Source organism: Anticarsia gemmatalis, chromosome 4, assembly GCF_050436995.1.
Source record: "Anticarsia gemmatalis isolate Benzon Research Colony breed Stoneville strain chromosome 4, ilAntGemm2 primary, whole genome shotgun sequence".
Classification (NCBI taxonomy): domain Eukaryota; kingdom Metazoa; phylum Arthropoda; class Insecta; order Lepidoptera; family Erebidae; genus Anticarsia; species Anticarsia gemmatalis.
Genome location: NC_134748.1, coordinates 11,192,789 through 11,215,396, shown reverse-complemented (window position 1 = coordinate 11,215,396; position 22,608 = coordinate 11,192,789). Strand labels below are relative to the sequence as shown.

General features: G+C 36.9%; 1 protein-coding gene across 1 annotated transcript; it reads right to left on the bottom strand.

Moving 5' to 3' along the window:
* Nucleotides 1-820: 820 nt before the first annotated feature.
* Nucleotides 821-21,988, bottom strand: LOC142987810 (integrin alpha-8-like). The gene is made up of 25 exons (XM_076136748.1): nt 21,871-21,988; nt 20,773-20,937; nt 19,619-19,747; nt 19,228-19,292; nt 18,297-18,462; nt 16,329-16,520; nt 15,538-15,623; nt 14,424-14,660; nt 13,898-14,003; nt 13,384-13,608; nt 12,427-12,524; nt 12,001-12,085; nt 11,435-11,562; nt 10,983-11,058; nt 10,552-10,678; nt 8,129-8,324; nt 6,654-6,814; nt 5,939-6,017; nt 5,319-5,402; nt 4,939-5,071; nt 3,657-3,741; nt 3,112-3,235; nt 2,542-2,613; nt 2,420-2,461; nt 821-1,989 (listed from the first exon to the last, which is right to left on the bottom strand). The coding sequence occupies exons 2-25, from the start codon at nt 20,933-20,935 to the stop codon at nt 1,879-1,881; spliced, it is 2,970 nt and encodes a 989-aa protein (XP_075992863.1). The 5' UTR covers nt 20,936-20,937; nt 21,871-21,988; the 3' UTR covers nt 821-1,878.
* Between the last annotated feature and the right edge of the window lie 620 nt (nt 21,989-22,608).

Sequence of the window (22,608 nt, the reverse complement as noted above, 5' to 3'; positions counted from 1 at the left end):
GAATGATTGAAGATTGAAAAACCTTAACAAAATAGAAATGACTTTTCTAAGTTTTGCTTTATTTTATGTAAATTGTTGCTTTATTGCTTTATTTTATTTTGAATAAGTAAATTTTTTGACGCTTAGAACATTTTTGCGGCGTGTTGACCTTTAACGTCTCTGTTATTAAAAGAAGAAACGAGTGTTTCGCTCAGGAATAGTAACGTTTTGAATAGACTTTATTTTTCGTTATTGGAAACACTTCTGCTAGAGCTTAATTGTAAGTCCAAATCTTTCAATTCTCAGAAGTTAAATTACAATTAGACAACATGCTCTACATAATTATAATATGTAAGTACTTAAGCTATGCATTTTAATGCAGCTAATTAAGAATTCTTAACGTTATCGGTTAATATAATGAAACATTTATTTTATTAGCTATTTTAACCAAACAGATAGTGAGTTGAGTTATTTCTAACGATAAGTGTAAATATAATGCCATCAAAAACATTCTGTAAAAACCTCAAGTCTCGCCGTAAAAAGTTGTGAGATCTATATAATACCAAGTCGATTAATCTATTTAGTCTCTACTTAAAGGACCTTCTGTCTTAAGTTATTACGTATGTTATTATCATGCCAATTTAAAAAAAAAACCTTTAAAACAAATAGACCGACCTGGCCATCGCATGATTTGATTATTAGTATGTATCACACTACACAGCACGACGAGAAGTTAATGCTCCTGAAATGTTAATGGCGAATTTGTGTTTTCTTGCCTAAAAAAGGGTTTGTAAGGCGTTTGAATAAACGACGATTTTTATTATAAAATGAAAGTTTCAAAATCTTTAAGTATTTTTATTCGTCTATTTATTTTTATTGGTAAACATACTAAATCTTAACATTAAACTTAACTACTAATGTAATTTAAGTTTCTAAACAATGAAAGAACAAACAGCGACAAACTATACTATTACAAAACAAATGAGGTAACAAAACAAATAGTTTAATTTATATTTATAGCAGAACTAGCTGACCCGCGCAACTTCGCTTGCGTCACGTAAGAGAGAATGGGTCAAAATTTTCCCCGTTGTTGTAACATTTTTTACTGCTGCTCTGGCTCCTATTGCTTGTAGCGTGATGATATATAGCCTATAGACTTCCTCGATAAATGAGCTATCTAACACTGAAATTTCAAGAATTTTCCAAATCGGACCAGTAATTCCCGAGTTTAGCGCGTTCAAACAAACAAACAAACTCTTCAGCTTTATAATATTAGTATAGATTATCATTCCCTTATATCTATCTGTCTTAATAATAAACGTCATGAAAGAGCTTTCATGACGTTTATCAGTTACAAAATGATTTGTCTCATTCACTCATACGAACAACTAGTCAAAGCCCCCAGCGTATTTCGTAGAAACATTTTTTTCCCAATTAGATTTAAAAATAACTCTTTATTCTCGAAAGTACTAAAAGTAGTAAAATACTCAGCTAGTCGAACTCAGAAATATCCCAATAACTTGCGGTAATGGCGACCACAGCTAATAGCCGCCTTTACACACACACTCTATCGCACGTTCTTAGAAGCGTACAGGATTACGCGCGGGAAAGCAGTGCGGTCTTCACTTGCGATTTTCTTCGCGGGCTTGACAGATGAGCGCGGCGCGTGGTCTTTCCTTTTCCTTTACCCGCGCGCTCATTCACGCGCGATTGTTGTTTCATGCGCGATAGAGTGTGTGTGTGTAAAGGGGGCTATTGTTACCTGCGCCGAAACGTCAAGCAATCCTAGGCAATACATGTACACATTTATTAGTCACAATCACGTAAGAGATATTGAATTTTATTTATGAGCAATGTTTTTTTTAATTATAAATAATGTTGAGTAGCGTCTGGATGGAATTATAAATTATTGTCTTGATGCACTTGAGCTGATGTTTCAACAAACTGAAGGTCATTGTCCTTGGATATTGGGATCTCGTCAAAAGGGTCGTCGTCCACGTCTATCTGCAACTGAAATTGTATAGAACAATTAGTACATTTTCTATTGTTTACTTTTATACGTATGTATTTTAGCTGTTTATTGTATCATCCTGAATTTACTTTTTTACGTTATGTATCTACCTATATTTTTAAAATAATATTTATTAATAAAAAAAATACTTAAACTAAACTATTGAGTTACAGAAATAAAAAAAAAGGTAAATTAATACGAAAGTTGAATTTATTAAATGGGTAAAAATATGACATTTATACAATACAATACCGTATATTCTTATTATAATTGCACATAATGTTAATTTAACCCACAATGTTCGACTGCTGGGAAAGGATCGCCTCCCAAAATAAGGGAGGGGTAAGGCCTTGAGCCCTACAAGTTGATCAAATGCGGGGTGAAAAGTCATATATTGCAATAATTTATAAATTTCATTAAAAAACTTACGCCCTGTCCGTCAGCAACCGAAGACACATGTGTGTTTCGTCTCTGCAATAAAGTTAAAAGTATTTCATAATCGTCGAAGAAATGTGTTCAAGTGAAAGTTTCTAAGTTATTATTCAACTTACAGAGTTCCTTTGCTTGATACTTTCTCTCAACACGTGCAGTCTTTGCTTTTGTTTCCGCTTGAAGAATCCGTACTGTACAGAGATAATATGTAACATTTTAGTACTAAATATTAATTACTAGCTACTTCTATAAGGCAATCTGTAGCACAATTCTTTACAGTTGGTACTGTCGGGTATCGAAACTTTGATATTTAAAATTGACTACCAAAATAGTTTCTACGACGCCCGCTAGAGGCGCTGAACTGAATGTCATACAAAATTTTTCGATAGCTAGCCGGTTGTCGATAGTTAATAGTGGTAGCAAATCGCGGTCCTGTAGCACCATTTTCCACACTCGATACTATAGAGTAGCGAGTATATGCCTCATATTTAATATTACGCGATAAAAATAGTTTTTGCGAATTACGCTAGGGGTGGTTTCGTGTTTCGAACCTGATTTCTCGATAGTTATTGGATAATGATAGCATTTTTTCTCTATTGAGTATATAGATACTAGAAAAAAATTTGCTACCACTATCCATGTATATGACAGTAACTTCTTACGTTAAAAGTAATTTAGTCTCAACTTACCTTGTAAAGTACGATAATAATAATGAATAGTATGAGTAGCGCTAAACCCGCTGCTATCCATCCTATAAGCCACTTATTGTTGGCTATTGTCAGCTCCTTTTGATATGTGATCATCGATGATATGCTGTAAAAGAAATAATATAATTAGTTTGCATTTCAGTAATACAAAGATATTTGTCAACCTTCGAGGTCCTTGCAGTTCTAGGTATATATGTACACGACCCCTCTGTGACTGCCTCTGAGGCGCGGTCGCTGTATGCAATTTCCACGTAAGAGGTCCCAGGTTCGAATCCTAGGTCGGCCCATTTTCAATCAAGAATTTCTCAGAGATTGCCCGTAGTAGGAAGTTGAGGTCGTAGACCTCCGTGCCTTGGAGAGCATGTTAAGCCGTCGGTCTTGACTTAGTCGACACTGACACTGGGAGTGGAGATCACTGTCCTTTCATGTACCGTTATATCAACATCCCGGTAACTCTTTACCAAGTTAAATTTTTCACTCGAACAAAGTTGCGGGCTTGGCCTAGAATGTTATAAAATATATCTAACCTTTCTGTTTTTATATCTATTGTTGGCAACAGATAAATTCCCATTGATGATGTGATTTCAAATGCTTTGTTGATGAACTTTTCCTCTGTAACAAAATACTAGTTTTTATTCGTGATGCTATGTTTTAAGCTTCTCAATGTAACGACATGTGAGGCCAGAATTAAATATTATTGTTAAGACAGTTGCATAACGTAGTGGGCTTAATATGAAATCGATTTGAGAAATATGTATAATATGTTCAAAGGCCCATCTTTTGACGAATCACAAAAATATCAGAATCGATTAATCAAGTCGGGAATAAGGTCGTGGAAGGATTATTATCTATAAAATAAGTTAAAAGTATTAGAGGATATTGCATTTCGGTACTGGTATTATTTAAATCGATATAAAAACTATCCCCACAAGATATACCTACGCGATTCTGAATAGATCGCAAAACGGGACGCGAAAATTTTTATATACTTTTCATTACCACCTTTTCAGCAATTTCCATAAAAATATGTCCATATCAACTTTTACATATAATAGACTAATCTGGAATTTTACTGGAACCATTCCATTATTCCATATAAACTATCTCGGCGTATAAAGAAAGCCAAATGTCCACTCTTAATTACAAGCTGACGTATTCCATTGTGTGCTTTGATTGTGTGGGACGTTATTTCATTCGTTATTATTACTGTCATAATTTCATAGATGTACTATTGTTCTGCAAGACTTTATTATAGACAGTAATGTCCTTCATATTACGGTTATAACTGTACTAAAATGTGACATGCCTTAATTAACTAGAAAAATGTTTTGTGAAAGCCTTTGTTCTATTCGGGCTATTACAAACGTGTGAACGACATAATCAAAAGAATTACAGGAATGTGACTGTATATGTCTGAACAAGAGAGTCCGATAAAATGATATGACGTAGTTCGCACGTTTGTAATCATCCGAGTATAGTAAAACACTTATCACGTACATTAACGATCACGTATAATGCTTGAACTTTCTTTAAGAGCAGAAATGCGACACAATGCAATGTAACGCGGGCAACAACATAAAATGCATCTCGTTCAATTGTTAAAGAGTTTAATAATATGATTTTCTACCAATTTAAATGATGTACAACTAATTGAACAGCGCCCCTAGCGTATTCTGTAGGAACTATTATTCAAGTAATTTTTAACACCAAAATATGCTCGCAAGAAATCGAGTAGCTGAACGTAAATTACTTTGCGCATAGTGTTGTCTTTCACATTTGTTAATATAAATAATACAAATAAATACTTACGAATATAAGATTTAAATATTTCAGTAGTGACACTGAATTTCACGACTGAAAAAGGTGGAAGATTCAAACTGCAGATTTGTGTAAATGTATCATTATTGTCGTATTCAACACAATTTGCTTTATCCATTAGTACCTGGAATACAAAATATATTTTACTTATGTGTACTACAGTTTAAGTTTAACAAGGTAACAAAAAGAATAGTACATGATATCGGGCTTTTTATGTAAATTTTACATGACAATCCGTTTAGCGCCTCTACCGGGCTCCGTAAGAATTATTTTGACCGTATATTTTAAATGTCAAACTCTCGATACTCGATGGTTCGTGGTCGATACAGAATCGCGCTACGGGCAGGTAAATGTATATATTATTGACTTACTTTCAGTTTATCCGTATAGGGTTCTTTTCTCATGTATATTTTGACTTGAACGTTTTTCCAATTGATGCTTCCGTTATTCGTTATCTGAAAGAAAAACATTTTTATATCATTTAGATCATAATAATATGGTAAAATCAAATTACTATTCTCTCGGTCATAGCAGTAGTCATAATTTTAGTCCTTTACAGAAATTAATTATATTATTATTTTGCTTAGTGTAACCACTTAGTTAATATAAGCCTGATAATATTTTAGACGCCCTCTAGGAACAATAGTGGTAATATACATAGCAAAGTAAACCAACCAAAGGCATTGTGGGACAAAAGTGATGAAAGCGCTGTGCTAATTACTCGTATGAAACATAGATGACGCTGTAACATAATTTTACTAACTACTACTAAGAAATCATTGTTAAATTATAAAATTACTGTCTTCTTAACGCTTTGGACAGTCGATAATTTTTTTTAATTTAACGCTGATCGGCTTCCCTAGCATATAACTGACGCACTATTTTTTAAACATATTAATTGTGAAACTGTTTGATACCATTACGTAAAAAGGATACCAACAGGTACCATAAACTTATAAAGAGTTGTAATAGACTAGAGTAAAATACTTACAATATATTCGTGACTGTCGAAAAGAGAAAACTTTTTATCCATCATCTGTTGATCAGTCACGTTACGACTATGAGATATACTGAAAAAATAAAACGAAGTTAGTATAGTTTAGAACAATATTAGTATAGTTTAGAACAATGTTAGTACTTTAAAACAAATTCTAACACTAAAACATTGATTGACGACCAGCGCCCCTAGCGTATTCTACACGAACAATTTTTCAATATTTTTTTAGGACCTTATTCATCATAGAGATCTTAGAAGCACGGTTTTAACAACCTATTTTCTACTGCTTTCAGGTTAATACCAATCTATTTATACTTTAGGTGCGTTACAGGTCGGCATAGTGGAGCAGACCGCGAAATAACCAATCAGAGTGCTCTAAATCTCCAGTCCACGTTAGAAAACAGTGTGATACTGTACCTCGATTCTCTACCACTATCGACTACCGACAACCGGCTAGCTATCGAAATTTTGACATTTAAAATGTACTCCCAAAACGTTTCCTACGACACCCGTCAGAGGCGCTGATTAGATTTTCATACAAAATTTCTCGATGACAGGTCGGTTGTCGGGAGTTGATAGTAGTAGAGAATCGAGCTACTGGTCTTCCTACCATTCGCTCTTCTGAGCTCAGCTTCCGTAGAAACTGACTTTTAATGTCAAACCTAAAGTTGTTACTCGAAATAATCCTTCAAAAAATTATGATTCTTACCCATAAACATAAATATCATCTGTAGGTATAAAGTATTTTATCTCAATGGTATCGTTCACATTGTCTTCCTTGCCACATCGCTCGTGCAACATAGCTTTAACCACCAGCTTGTCATACTCGTTCGTCAGTTCAGTCATATTCAGCACCAGGTTTATTGAATGCTGAAGATATATAAAGAATGAAGAATATATAAATCAATCTTGGGATATAATAGTTGCTGCGGTGCGCGGTACCGTCTCAGTAAGCGTCAGTGTATAGCAGATTTCGCTACGGTGTGAACAGATGTAATACAACCATTCGGTCTTCATTACCGCAGGCGATTGTGGCTTACGATTATTTTCTGAACAGGCCTTTACAAACACTTAAAGCGTAACACACACAGCGCGGTTGCGGGACGGGCGCGTTCCAACGGAAGTATAGTTTACATCATATCATAATAGTATATTATATGTATGCCTGAATATAGCAACAAGCCGCTACACAGAAGGCGAGGAATAAATACAAGTGACTTAAGCTTCAAGTGCTAATGAAACAATGACGATTTCTTTATCGTCGCACTCCTTGCCTACGTCTAAACGACAGATGTTACGCTTAATAACTACATAGTGTAACATCTGTCTATGTACAGATGACTCCACAAAGAGCCCTGGTCGTCACCGGCAGCTAGAATAAGCTCGCAATCTCAATAGCACTGCGTATTTGTAGCAAATACTGCAAGTAGCACTGTTAAGGCTAAGTTCATATTATCGCGCGGGACTTTCGACCACGCGGCACAAGATTGGAGTAATCAGCTAGTATTGTATACATCACCGTGCGGTAACAGAACCGAGAAACCGCGCGGTTTCTCGCGGTATTAGAACTAGCGCGCGGGTCGGAACGCGACGCGCAGTATCGCGCGGTGATGTAGGCGATACTAGCTGTTTACTTCGATCTAGTACCGCTCGGTCGAAAATTCCGCGCGGCTCCGCGCGATCATATGAACTTAGCCTAAGTCTGCCGCCCCGCGCCCGCTTTGTGTGCGAAGACTAACTGAACTCACGCGATGAAAACGCCCGACATGCCACCGACCTCTGTGTGTTACATGCTTTAAAAGTTATTAGTAATTAGTTTGTTGTTCCAGAACTTTTAGTTTATTTTTTTAGCGTTTTTATTTATATTATCATGTATTTTTATCTTTTTTATTACCATGATTTTATTTTATTTTGTCTTATTTAGTTCGACCTTCTCCTTATTTTTTTTACCATGCACCAAACATATTTTTTAAAAAGAGTTTTTTTAGTTTAAATCTAGTTTTTTATTGTTTTTATAGACTTTAAAGTTAGTTTTATTAATTGTTTTAGGTTAAACTATTACCTAATATTTTGTTTAAATTTTAATGAACAAGTAAAATACCCTTTAATAAGTTTACTTTCTTAAATTGAATGTACGTATTTATGTTTGACATATAAAGATGTTCTATTCTATTACAGTATTACCTCAGCATCTCTCCTTAGTGGTCTGGGCAGATCACAGCGGTACCCTCCATCAATGGCTGGACAATCTAGTCGTGAGACCGGAGCCCCGGTCACGAACACTCGTACACAGGCCTCGTAGGAATGGTTGCCGTCGTTACGAACATGTAATGTTACAGTCTCGGAGTCCGATGAACCGATAACATAACGAGTGTTTTTGCTGAAATTAAACATTTGTTTTTTAAAAGATAACTCCGCACTAAGAATCGCTCGGTCGCGGGGACTTTTACATACATGCAAACAACGGACACAAAGTACAACCAGACATAATTGTTTCGTGTGGGTATCGATCCCACGAATTCCCGAAGTAATGGTAGCGGCGTAGCGACCTAAACAATTCAGATTAGTCTCTAGTAAGTCTATCTCTTGCACGTGGCTCCATCTGCATATACTATATTTAGCAGCTTATGAGTTATTCTGGTGAAAAAGCCGGCTGACCAAACTGAAGACCGAGGACGGCAGGATCATATCTTCCGGAGCTGAGCTTATGAGTGAGGTAGAGAAGTTCTACGGACAGTTATACACGTCCACACGATCACCTGTTTGCAGTGCGGCAACAGATCCAAGAGCCGCACTAACCCGACACTATACCGAAGATATCCCGGACATCGACCTGCGCGAGATTAGTATGGCTCTCAGACAGCTCAAGAACAACAAGGCTCCAGGTGATGACGGAATAACAGCAGAGCTTCTAAAAGCGGGCGGACAGCCGATATTAGAAGCTCTCCGAAAATTGTTTAATTCTGTCATCCACGAGGGTACCACGCCTAAGGCATGGCACAGGAGCGTGGTGGTGGTGCTGTTCTTTAAAAAGGGCGATAAAGCTCTTTTGAAGAACTATAGGCCCATCTCGCTCCTGAGTCACGTCTACAAGCTGTTCTCGAGAGTTATTACGAATCGTCTCGCTAACAGGTTCGATGACTTCCAGCCTCACGAACAAGCCGGTTTCCGAAAAGGCTTTAGTACCATAGACCACATACATACGCTGCGGCAGGTTATACAGAAGTCCGAGGAGTATAACCGGCCCCTATGTTTAGCGTTTGTGGACTATGAGAAAGCCTTCGATTCGATCGAGACCTGGGCAGTGCTACAGTCTCTCCAGAGGTGCCAAATTGACTATCGGTACATCGAAGTGTTGAAGTGCTTATGCGAAAACGCCACCATGTCAGTCCGCCTTCAAGACCAGAACTCGAAACCTATCCAGCTGCGGCGTGGCGTGAGACAGGGAGATGTAATATCTCCGAAACTGTTCACCGCTGCACTGGAAGACGTCTTCAAGCTTCTGGATTGGAGAGGACTCGGCATCAACGTCAATGGCGAGTATTTGACTCACCTTCGATTTGCCGACGATATCGTAGTCATGGCTGAGACCATGGAAGACCTAGGCGCAATGCTCGATGACCTCAGTAGCGTATCCCAACAAGTGGGTCTCAAAATGAACATGGACAAGACAAAAATCATGTCGAACCACCATGTCAGACCCACCCCTGTCAAGATCGGCGACGCTACACTCGAAGTTGTTGACGATTACGTCTACCTAGGACAAACTGTCCAGTTAGGTAGGTCCAACTTCGAGAAAGAGGTCACTCGTCGAATCCAACTCGGCTGGGCAGCGTTCGGGAGGCTCCGACACATCTTCTCGTCCGAATTACCGCAGTGTCTCAAGACGAAAGTCTTTGACCAGTGTGTGTTGCCAGTGATGACCTATGGCGGTGAAACGTGGTCGCTCACTATGGGCCTTATCAGAAGGCTCAAAGTCACCCAGAGGGCAATGGAGAGGGCTATGCTCGGAGTTTCCCTGCGAGATCGAATCAGAAATGAGGAGATCCGCAGGAGAACCAAAGTAACCGATATAGCCCTAAGAGTTGCGAACCTCAAGTGGCAGTGGGCAGGGCACATAGCTCGCAGAACCGACGGCCGTTGGGGCAGAAAGGTTCTTGAGTGGCGACCACGAACCGGGAAACGTAGTGTTGGCAGGCCCCCCACAAGATGGACCGACGACCTGGTAAGGGTTGCCGGAGTCCGATGGATGAGGGCGGCCCAGGACCGGTCCTATTGGCGCTCGATGGGGGAGGCCTTTGTCCAGCAGTGGACGATTCCCGGCTGAGATGATGATGATGATGATTCTGGTCATAAGCTACAACACTGCCAAGTTGCATCAAAATCCGTCCAGTAGAGATAGCGTGATTGGGTAAAAACTGTAAAAAAAGAATTAAAAAGTACCGTTGCTTTGCCCGCTTGTGTCCAACCATAATATATGGGAATATGTTTTTTTATAACTCCAGTAAAAATATAAATTCGGTCCAGTAGTTTAGCCATGTACCTAAACAAGAGAGAAAGATTGAATTCCACATTTATAATATCCAAAAATTTTGTATTGTACTTACTCGCGAGACCAAAGGACCTTCATAGACAGGTTTGGTATGCAGTCATCACCTTTACAATGTCTCGGTACTTCAAGCGTCTTGTTTAAGGAGCTGTAACGATTTGCCACCACCCATGATTGGTCGAATGCTAAAACGTAGAAAGGAGTATAATTCATCATCAACGCAAAATATATTATTAGTTTCTTGTCTTTACAGTTTTTTTTAAATTATCGTTTATAACAGAATACCCTTTAATATGGGACACAGTACATGAGCCCGTGTAAAAGGAAGTCGGGAATAGAAGCAAAAGCATGATTGGTCGCATTGAAGCCGTGAAATAGAGAATCTATCAATCTATTCAATATTTCAAATATTTTTTTCTGCGAGGCTGATATTTATTTCCCTATGTATTACTTGCTTCATTGTCTACTTAGTGCTACATTAGAACTTACTTGTACTATTCAGTATGTGGTCGGTGTGGAGGACCGCTTGAGAAGTGAACACGAAGTCTCTAGGCTCTGTGTCTGTCTACGAAAGGTATTTAAACATTGTCGTTTAATATCATAATTATTAATAATTCGGTACTAGATTGGGTCAAAGAAATTTTTTAAACTTGTACTCGTATTTAAGTTTATCTGAAAAATGCTCAAGCTAAGTAATTTTACTATCTTAAAGTGTTGAAATTGTAATTATTACAGACTGAAACATTTAATTAGACACTCATTTGATTCCAACGAAAATACGGTATCATGACGTAACTACACTATATGTATTTTATAAAGTAAAATGTGTTTAATAAGCATTTCATAAGGAGTAGCTAATTTGATTGCTGTCAAGTACCCAATTATCCAAAGATAAAGTTACGAAAATAGGCGAGTAGTTTTATAGTTTAAATAATACTTACAAGATCCACTATAATGTTATCGCAGAACTGTTGTTTCTCAAGACAATAGTTACAAGATATGTCTAAAAGAAAGTCTGGTTTCTTTATGTCTGTTCCACCGCCACTGATGCTGTTCTTTATGGTTAGGTCTAAAATAATACAAACATAATAATAATATAACGCCTGTTTTATCTGGAGGTGTAGGCAAAAAGAAATAGACCCATGCTTCGCCATACAATATATAAAAAAGTAATATATTGTGCGTAAAATAAAAACATTAATGATATGTTTCTAATAAATTTAATGGATTTTTGACAAAACATGGCGGACTACTTACATGCAAGATCATAAATTTAAAATACCTATGTTTCACAAATATGCGATTTCGATTTGATTTTGAAATTCTTTATTCGTGGACAAAGTCGCAAACGGTAGCTAGTGACTGTGAGTCATAATGTAGAGATCTTCTTTATTACAAAGAACGTTATAAATTCAGTTAATTAATGATTTTAAACAAAACAAAGCGAATGAAAGAAAAAATAGTCTATGTTTTATTTTATCTTAGTAATCCAGGCAATGTTACATACTTGCAGTAATGTTGACAGGCTTCCTAGGATATTCTACATCAGCACACACTTTCACTGTAAAATTGGAGTCCTGTTCTCGGACCGGCTGTAAAGAACATTTACAAATTATTGTTTATTTAAATACTATGTAGGTACATTTTATTTACCCTTCTCTTTTATAAAGTTCAAATTGTTAAAATCGATGCAGTAGCTCTATTTTCTACACTTAGTACTGTTGAGTAGTGAAAATTTGTCATTTTTTTTTAACCCATTTAAAATTAGGTACTTAAAAAAATTTCGTTGTTTCGGAATACATTAAGGGCGCTGTTCATTATTTCAGAGAAAATTCTCGGAAGTAATAATGAGAAATGGCTCCTATAATATGTTTTTTTTTTCATATATTTATTAAATAATATCAGCTTCGTGGCTTCTAGAAAAGGTACCTACCTGGTCTCCAAGTACTGAGCTGGACAAAGATACTTTGATGTTCTGGATACATTTAAACAGTACCGCTTTGCCACTACCAGGGGAACCAGCGACCAATTCTGAAAAACAAAATAAATACTATCACTGTGACATACGGGTTTAGGTAACGTGTCCGATTATTGCCATATACAGGGTATGGCGTAAATAATGGAGAATGGCCATTTTGTGTGTTTTTAAGAAAGCGATTTACACTCGTACTGGCCGAAATTTCAAGAACTATGTTACTTATGCCAGAGATAAATCTCATTTTTTAGATCAGTCGGGTGGTCGCCCTTCTGCTGGTAAAGGATTATCCATTATTTACGCCACACTCTGTATATCGGACACGCTACCAAACTTCGGACTACTATTGAGAATAATCTATTTATATATAACTCTTCCTTTACTGAGTGAGTGACTGACTGACCGATGGACAGCTCACCGCCGAAACCACTGTGCATAGAACGGTAAAATTTGATATGAAGATTCTTTAAGAAGTGTAGAGGGGGTGCGAGGGGATATTTGTAAAATAATATAGATAAGAAAATGGCTAACAATGGCACTTTATCTAACCTGGAAATCATCCCAGGACGTAAGTCGTCGACGTGCCACAGAGGTAGATAATTATTATCAAACTAGCTGACCCGCGCAACTTCGCTTGCGTCACATAAGAGAGAATGGGTCATAATTTCCCCCGTTTGAGTACCAATTTTTACTTGCACTCTTCTCTTATTGGTCGTAGCGTGATGATATATAGCCTATAGCATTCCTTGATAAATGGCTATTTAACACTGAAAGAATTTTACGAATTGGACCCGTAGTTCCTGAGATTAGCGCGTTCAAACAAACAAACAAGCAAACAAACAAACAAACAACCAATCAAACAAACTCTACAGTTTTATAATATTATATATTATATTATAGTGTAGATATCCTTACCACTACAACCATTATCATCAGCGTCCTGAACGAACTGAAGACTGTAGCCAAAAGTTCTGAAGTTTTCCTTCTGGATTCTTTGCTTGTTCTTCAAATCCGATAACTTGAGACGACCGAGCACCTCGTCTTTAGCGTATTTCATCAGTTTAGTTTGGATTTCGTAACCGGAGAGTATGTACACTGCTCCCCGACCGTTGTCTTCATATGGAGCGCTAACGACTATTTCTGTAAAATTGCCAGGAAGAATATGGATGTTAATTGACGTAGTAAATTCAAAATTGTTCTTTAAAAAGTAAAATATAAGTTGCCTCCTATATGTATGATGATACCGCCCACGCAAGTGGTTGCAGGTTTGAATCCGAGGCAACACACCAATGACTTTTCGAAGTTATGCGTGTGTTAGAAATAAACATCACTTGTTTCAACGGCGAAAGAAAACATTGTGAGGAATCCTTGCATGCCTAAAATTTATTTAATACATTTATAGTAGTAGGTTAAAAAAAAGAAAACCTACCTGGTATATGATCACCGTCAATATCTTTGGAAATAATGGCTGTGCCAAATCGTCCCATCTCTTTATTGCCTTGGATTTCTAGGAAGTGTCTCTTGCCTATGTCTTTCTGCAACAATATAGACATAATACATTATTTATTAAAATATAATTGAACACCGTTAAGAATTCAGTGCATGCAGTTTAAGCTGTGCAAATCACAATCAACATCGTGGTCAAACTCTAACCCTCTTATTCATAAACACACTATGAACCTTTTTTAGTTAAAAATCTACTATAATTTGTTTTCTCTTATTCCTTTCGCTAAGGAGTGAAAGAAAAAAAACACTTTATAAGCCTTTGTTAACTTCATATATTTTTATGAATAAGAGGGTAAGAATCGTGTGTCGACGTGCAATCAAAAATTTTTAATCGGGCGTTGAACCTTATTAAAATCCCAATTCCATAAAAAGTCTATGATATTAAAAAATATTTCTTTACTAGTCGACTTTTTAAAACAAATAATGCATAAATAAAGCACTTTTCTCACCATATTCCCTCCTAAATACACATGCAATGCCCCACACTCCACACAGTTTCTTTCCGACTGCGCTGGCGCACCTACTAATAATTCGTCCATCCCATCCATATTTAAATCAGCGGCTACTAACGCTGCACCAAACATAGTTCCAATGCCCTCAGACTCTATTGTGTATTCATGATCATCAACGTTTGGGTTCATTATTGATAATAAGTTCTTTTCAGCGCTGTACTTGAGAAACTCAATCTGAAAGAAACAATGATTTTTTAAACAATTCCGGCTCCTGGGGGACTATCACGTATCTCAGTTGTCAAATATTTGAAAGTCACTACCCTGTACATTGTTTTCTCCCTTAGAATACAGTGGTTAGCACGTTACGTCAAAGCAGCAATGTACTGAATAATGACCATCAATTTGACGTACACTAGCTGTCAACTGAGATACGTGATAAGCCCGCTGGAATGATTATTCTGTTAACTTTTACCAACATAAAAAGAACAACAGAGAACGAAACCTGTAGCGCGATTTTCTACAGTCGGTACTGCCGAGTATCGAAAGTTTGACATTTAGAATGTACTGCCAAAATAATTCCTACGACGCCCGTCAGAGGCGCTAATCAGATTTTCATACAATTTTTCGATGACAGGCCGGCTGTTGGTAGTCGATAGTAGTACAGAATCGAGCTACTGTAGTTCAATTTTCTACAGTCGGTACTCGATTATCGAGAGACGTCGCATAAACTATTTTTGCAGTACATTTTAAATGTCAAACTGTCGATACTCGATTATTTCGATTGTAGAGAGTCACGCTAAAAGAACAATTTGCGGTAGCGCGATTCTGTACGGTCGGTACTATCGAGTATCGAAATTTTGACATTTAGAATGTACTGCCAAAATATTTCCTACGACACCCGTCAGAGGTACTGATCAGATTTTCATACAAAATTTTTCGATGACAAGCTGGCTGTCGGTAATCAAACTCTCGATACTCGATTATTTCGATTGTAGAGAATCACGCTAGAAGAACAATTTGCGGATCGCACAAATATTTGATCCGTGTGGAAATTCGTATTGATATACTTATATACTTGATTTAATACAATGAAAAATGAAATATTACTCACAATACCGCCCATTTGGGAGTTCCTCATACTAAATGCATACACGGTCTCTTTAGGATCGAAGAACTTTCCAGCAGCCATGCCATGTCCTGCAAGCAATAAAAACACATAGTCTTTGCTGATCATCAATAAAATCATTGTAATAATCAGATGCACAACGGGTATTATACGCGATGAATATTTCAAAGGCCTTGGCCCATCACCACGGTAGATATACTTCTTTAAAAACGTCGGGCAGAAAATTAGGTATAATTTACTATTATATGTGTACAAGCCGCGATAGTGTAGTCATCAAGTGCAATTGCAATTGATGATTTGTTATTGATATTGGGCTCCGAGTTACCGAGCAATGTTTTTATCGGGACCCCTACCACAATGGTATGGTAATCATCATCATTATATAGTTAACTTTCCTGTTACAATGACATTGGTGACGTACTTCAGTCGAGCATACTTACATCGTACTACTTCTTGTGAGTATGTATGTATGTATGTATTGATGTTTGTTACTATTTCACGCAAATATTACTGAACTGACTGCGATGAAATGTGGTATGTAGGTAGCTGAAGACTCAGAATAACACATAGGCTTCTTTTCGTCCCGGAGTTTCCGAGAGATCGGGATTTACACGGGAAGAGTTTCCACGCGGACGTAGTCGCGGGCGGCCTCTAACAATATTATCGTTCTATTGGACTGTACAGCATTTTCTTTTTAGTACGCCACCGACCGATAGTCGAATGTACGCGACAGATTCAGCACAGGAGGAAACGAAGCAAAGAGTAGAAAGTCTTACCCAGGTTAAAATATTTTCCTACAGTGAAAGTAATGCCTCCGGATAAAACTGCAGATTTTACACGTTTCACAGGTTGTTTTACAGACGTGTGTACGAAATCGCCATCCAACGTCGTCTTAGCTATTATAAAAAGATCGTGTTCTTCGTCAGCCAAAGTCGTAAATCCTGTTCCACCCGCGATTGATTTGTAAACTGGAAGAAATTTTTCTACAATTTACAATCTTCTTTTATACATCCTACTAATATTATAAATGCGAAAGTTGGTGAGTTTGTTTGGATGTTTGTTACTCTTTCACGCAAATAATAATAAGCGGATTACGATGAAATCTGGTATGTAGGTAGTTGAAGACCCAGAGTAACACATAGGCTACTTTATATCCTAGAGTTTTCCAGGAATCGGGATTTACACGGGAATGGTTTCCACGCGGACGAGGTCGCGGGCGGCCTTTAGTCATTTATAATTGCCACTGCTGCTGAGTCCTCCAAGCGGCGCAAATATAGTAAACTCATACGAAACTACATAAGAGATATTGTGAAGCGTCTAGTCGACGCTACTCATGACTAAAGGACTGTCCTGTTTCTAACCTCTTTGGCACAGGACTTTATTCAATTGTATGATTATGAATATGTTTTTTTAAACAATTTCTTAGAAATATATATAATTTACTATAATTATAGTTGACAGCTTGGCTTATTAAAATATAGAATACTTTAACTTTGGAAACATTTTAACGTAGACAGAGTCGAGGGCATAAATTAAATTATTACTAGCTGACCCGGGAAACGTTGTTTTGCCATGTAAATTAAAAAAAATATATTGACACTGAGGGGTATGGAAAATAGATGTTGGCCGATTCTTAGACCTACTCGATATGCTCACAAAATTTCATGAGAATCGGTCAAGCCGTTTCGGAAGAGTATGGCAAAGAAAACTGTGACGCGAGAATTTTATATTATATATATATATTTATTTTTTGTGTATCTAAACCAATCTCAGATCCCCTTGAACACACACAAAAAATTTCATCAAAATCGGTCCAGTCCTTTAAGAGAAGTTCAGTGACATACACACTTACAGAAGAATTATATACATATACTAGCTGACCCGCGCAACTTCGCTTGCGTCACATAAGAGAGAAAGGGTCATAATTTTACCCGTTTTTGTAACATTTTTTGCTGTTTCTCTGCTCCTATTGGTCGTAGCGTCATGATATATCGCGTCGTGATAGTGCGTTCAAACAAACAAACTCTTCAGCTTTATGATATTAGTAAAGATAGGACAAAAATCGAGAAATAACAATTAGAATAGACAAAATTTCAAAGTGCTAATGGGGAGCCGCTGCCGCCGACGCGCTATTTATAGGGACGCTGCCCCCGCCGCCGCGGCCGGCCCGTACCGTGCCGCAATACTAATATCGTGATATCTCCTAAACTATATGTCTAAATAACATGAAAAACAACATGTAAACTGCAAAAATAATCTAAATTAAATGCTCGTGATGATGAACTTACTTATTTTGATAAGGATATATGTATTATTGGTTATATCACCAGTTAAACATCACCCAACGAATTAAATGTTTTTTTAATACAGAAAAGTAGTTTTTGTGACTTAAATAAAAAAGCTGGATATATGTCATCGCGGACTTTTTTGTAGAACTAATAAAGACCAATGTTTTTGCTATACATTGTTCTTACTTGTATCCAACGGTATAAGCGGCGCACGCACAAATGCAATCTTCAATTAGATTTTTTTTCTGAATTCTTGGACATAAATCCTTATAACTCAGCTAATATAGTTTCAATGTATTTCAATTATATATAAGAACCTGTCGGAGAAAATACTCTTTCTATTAGTGAAAACCGCATCAAAATCCGTTGCGTAGTTTTAAAGTTTTATGCATACGAAGGGACTACAGACAAAATGGGCGACTTTGTTTTATACTATGTAGTGATAAAGATACTCACGTGCGTCTGTCAATTTCGCGGTACCCCGTTTTTCATCACTTTTGAAACTTTCGTAGATGCCTTTGTATCTCTTCGGCTGCTGTTTTTCGTTCTTAAATATGAAACATGTGCCTATCGTATCAAGTGGTGATGATCCTATATCTGAGGTCCAAAGAGGAGCACAGGTCTGAAAAAAAATACCAATAATATTAGGTCGGGGAAAAAGTCTTTTCGCATTATAGTATGTATGAACTTGTAATAAAATCTTTTCTCTACACAAAAAAACTCGATATTTGGCTACCTCACGAGCTCACTGAAAGAAACCTAATGAACATAAATGAAATAGCCTCACCATTAAGGATGTATGACATTTTAAATTCTAGAAGTCGAAGATCTTTGTTCTAAAAAACTACACGTTTGGCACAGTGCTTTAAGGGTGTGAACTGAAAGAGTTTTTAGAGAAGTTTAAGATACGCTACTTATATTTCATGTCTTAAAATTTACAGTTTTAGGAAATAGCCCTTTACTTGTTGAGTTGTGCTATTATTATTCGATTTGTTCTAATCGACATTATTAGTTGCCTTTTACGGTCTTCACACGTAAGAGTGTGTAAATCTTTTCTATTCTGTCGCGTGGTTAGTGGTCAACCTGGTGTCAAAGTTGGTCAAGCCGCCCGGAAGGCCTTTGACGTGGCTTAACGACTGTTATCTTGGTAGACAACAACCGGGACCGACTATTTACGTGCCTTCCGAAGCACGGAAATGTTCAATTCAAATACCACTATACGGTCACCCACCTATAGATTGACCGGGCCAAGGGTTGCTTAACCGACTGTTCGTTAACCGCTATTCGGTGAGCGCAACTAGCTATGAGCGCCTCAAAAGTGTGTTAAGTGCACCTTTCGATGTACGACCGCTAATATAACACTGATTTGGACCAGAATAGTACTTACAAGAAATTTGCTTGAAGTGGCTGCTATTGAAGAACCGGTGTAAAAGTGTTGTGCTACTGGTGAGGCTGTAATATAAGAATTAATTGTTAAGATATTTTTATTTAATCGTATGGTTAGTAGTCAATTGAGTGGCAAATAATTTAAATAATGTGCATATCTGTAATTGGCATAAGCATATTGTTCTTGTATTTACTACAGAAATTATAGTAATTGATGATGTTTATTCTGTTGGCATGCCTAATAAATAATTAAAATAAAATAAATAGTTAAAATACCACCAGGTGGCACCCATTTAACGCCAAAGGCTGTTTATCTCTCAGATTAGTATATGGCATACTTAAAATATGGTGAAACATGTATTTCAAAAGACTAGTCGTTCGCAGGTACTTACTATTTTTAGAAGCGTACTTGTCGAAATTAATATAATTGTCTTGACAAGAAATTTCATTTGCAACACTTGCATTATTCATATCGCAACTGTACACTTTTCCCTTCAGATCCACGCTAGGAGCTCCAACCACTGTAAAATAATAAAATGTTCAAATAAGTTTTTATTCATTTTTCATTTATTATGTACTACATAAGCCTAAGTCTTTCTTCCAACTATATTGCTGTCGTCTTCCAGTCTCACCGAATGCAGCTGAATTAATCTATAACAATATTATAAAGCTGAAGAGTTTGTTTGTTTGATTGTTTGTTTGTTTGTTTGAACGCGCTAAACTCGCGAGCTACTGGTCCAATTTGAAAAATTATTTCAGTGTTAGATAGCCCATTAATCTAGGAAGGCTATAGGCTATCATCACGCTACGACCAATAGGAGCAGAGTACGAGTGAAAAATGTTACAAAAACGGGGAAAATTATGATTCTTTTATGTGACTCAAGTGAAGTTGCGCGGGTCAGCTAGTAGCTATATAAAGCGACTGCCTATCGGACCTCTACAACTCAGTAACATGGGGTATAACTTGATACCCCTTGGTAAGACTGGTTGTCAGACTTTCAAGCTTCTGACTGTTGGTAACGACTATCAAAGAGCTTATATTTTCATACATGTATGACAAAATTGCTAAAGTAAAAGATCCTAGTGTTGTATATTAAGGAAGCAATTGAAATAAAATAAATTTGTCCTCTTCACGATATGTGAAGCTGCACGTCAAAATTAATTGATTTAAATACTTATCAAATTAATTACTTATGTTTACGCAGATACGGAATATAAAGGAAAATGCACTGAATATACAAAATCACAAATCTATATTAAATATTTCGAAGCAGTTATTGTTCCAAAACAAATTCGATTGTTTTCTTTATTCTCGGACTTATTCAGTAGAAAACCTTAAGATCTTGACATAGTCTTTTTGAGACAAAACATAATGTCCTCCCTGGCCGTTATTGGGTAACGGCAGCCAGTTTCATAAAAACCGGCCATCTGTACAAGACTTTGTTTATAAGTGTCCAAGTGCGTGCACAATACAAAGTTCACTCTCTATTCGTGAGTGTCAAGTGTAAACCGGCTGACAAAATTATTCTTAGAAAATAAACCTTACCTAAATTATCTTTTCCGTTTTGAAAACCCAAAGAGAATCCAAAGTCGGTGCCATTTATTCTTTCATCTGGAAGTATAGACACCATAGAAGGCTCGTGCAAGAACACTGCTTCGGAGCGCCAAAACAGCGTCATTAGTGACGTCAGTGTCAATATTGCAGACATTTCTAAAACATATCAAATAAAATTACGTTATAAATAGTCTTCTTAAATTAAAGATACAGTTAAGTTAAGCTACACATGCTCGAAAGTAATACGAAAGCATGCTACTACAGAAGAATTGCTGCCTTTACTCAGGCCGTTATAAACGTACGAACTTCATCTTAATCAAAAGCATCATAGGACAATGTGTAAGTGCGAGCGAGAGACTTGAACGTTTGGTCTTGATCGTTCGAAATGACCTGAGTATAGTATCACGAGTATCGAAAGAATGATCTTTTTCTTTAGTTTGCTCAGTAATCAAATCGTGCAAGTCATCTCTTGGCATGCTATCTGCAACGGGGGCGAACTTTGAGCACGCTTAAAAAGCATGCTACACATTTTACACAACTCTGTCTACACCTTCGGGTATAACAGGCGTGGTATTATGTAGGTTTGTATTGTGTTTATGTCTTGAATATAATGGTATATTCAAGACGATGTTTCAAACGCTCAGTTTTTATACCAAGTAGATAGCTTATATAATTTGTAGTGACATTTCTGCAGTCTATATCTAAGTCTCACTATCGAGCGATTGATATTTGAAATTACACGAAGAAAATAATTCTGACGAAAGACGCTAGTGGGGCAGATTTTTTTCATTCAAAAATTTATTGTGAGAAGAATTTTAAAATCACAGTTTTATAGAAGCCTCTTATCAATAAAGACGTTGACGAATATTGTAATATAATCTAAACTAAAATTGACAAGATAATTTAAACTCAGGTAGGCTCTCTTTACTGTAGTTACATTAATGAAAACCAAAGTCCAAAAACGCAGCTGAAAAGCAATCAAAATAATTTCTATTAAAGTTCATTATAATATATTATTTCCTTTCTCGTATAAAATTTTAACAGTTTAACTGAATCATTGGAAATTAAATAGGAAAAAATATGACTCACCAATTTTTTCCTGTTATTGCATAGAAAATAACGTAAATAATTTCACTTATATGACCAGCATTTTCAAAATAAACGTTCCTTTAAAACATTTCAGTTACAACTGTATGTATTCCCTGAATATACAATAATATAGACAGGAAAGATTGTTGCAGGTAAAATAACTCAGAAAATGTTCTTTACTACGTTTGAACCTTGGGGTCCTTGAAATAAGGTTCTAAATTAAACGTGTTCTTTTATTTTTATTTATAGTTGAAGGATAAGTGAATCCCAATGATGTCACACTTATGGTTATAGTCTCCCCTCTATAACATTCTACATACATATAAATGGCGAAACATTATTAACTGCACGTTTGGCGCAAAGGTTAATGTAATAACCGTCAAAGTAGCGTCGGGTGTGGGGGGTTTGAATCCCACTCGAGACAAATATTTCTATAACACAATACAGTGTACACACTCTATTTCTCATAGCCCGCTAGGACGACTAAAACGACGACCAGTGAGAGGTCAGGCGAAGAACCGACGGCTTTACCTCCGCTCCGAGGCACAGGGGCCTCCAACCTTAACTTCCTAACTCCGGGTAATTCTGATTTTTTTTTATCAGAAAACTAACCCGGGCAGGATTCGAACCCAAGACCTTATGCGCGGCAGTCGCATACACTACCGATCGCGCCACAGAGGCAGTCAAATAATTGCAGTGTACTGTGCAACATACATAATAAAATATATAGGTATACTA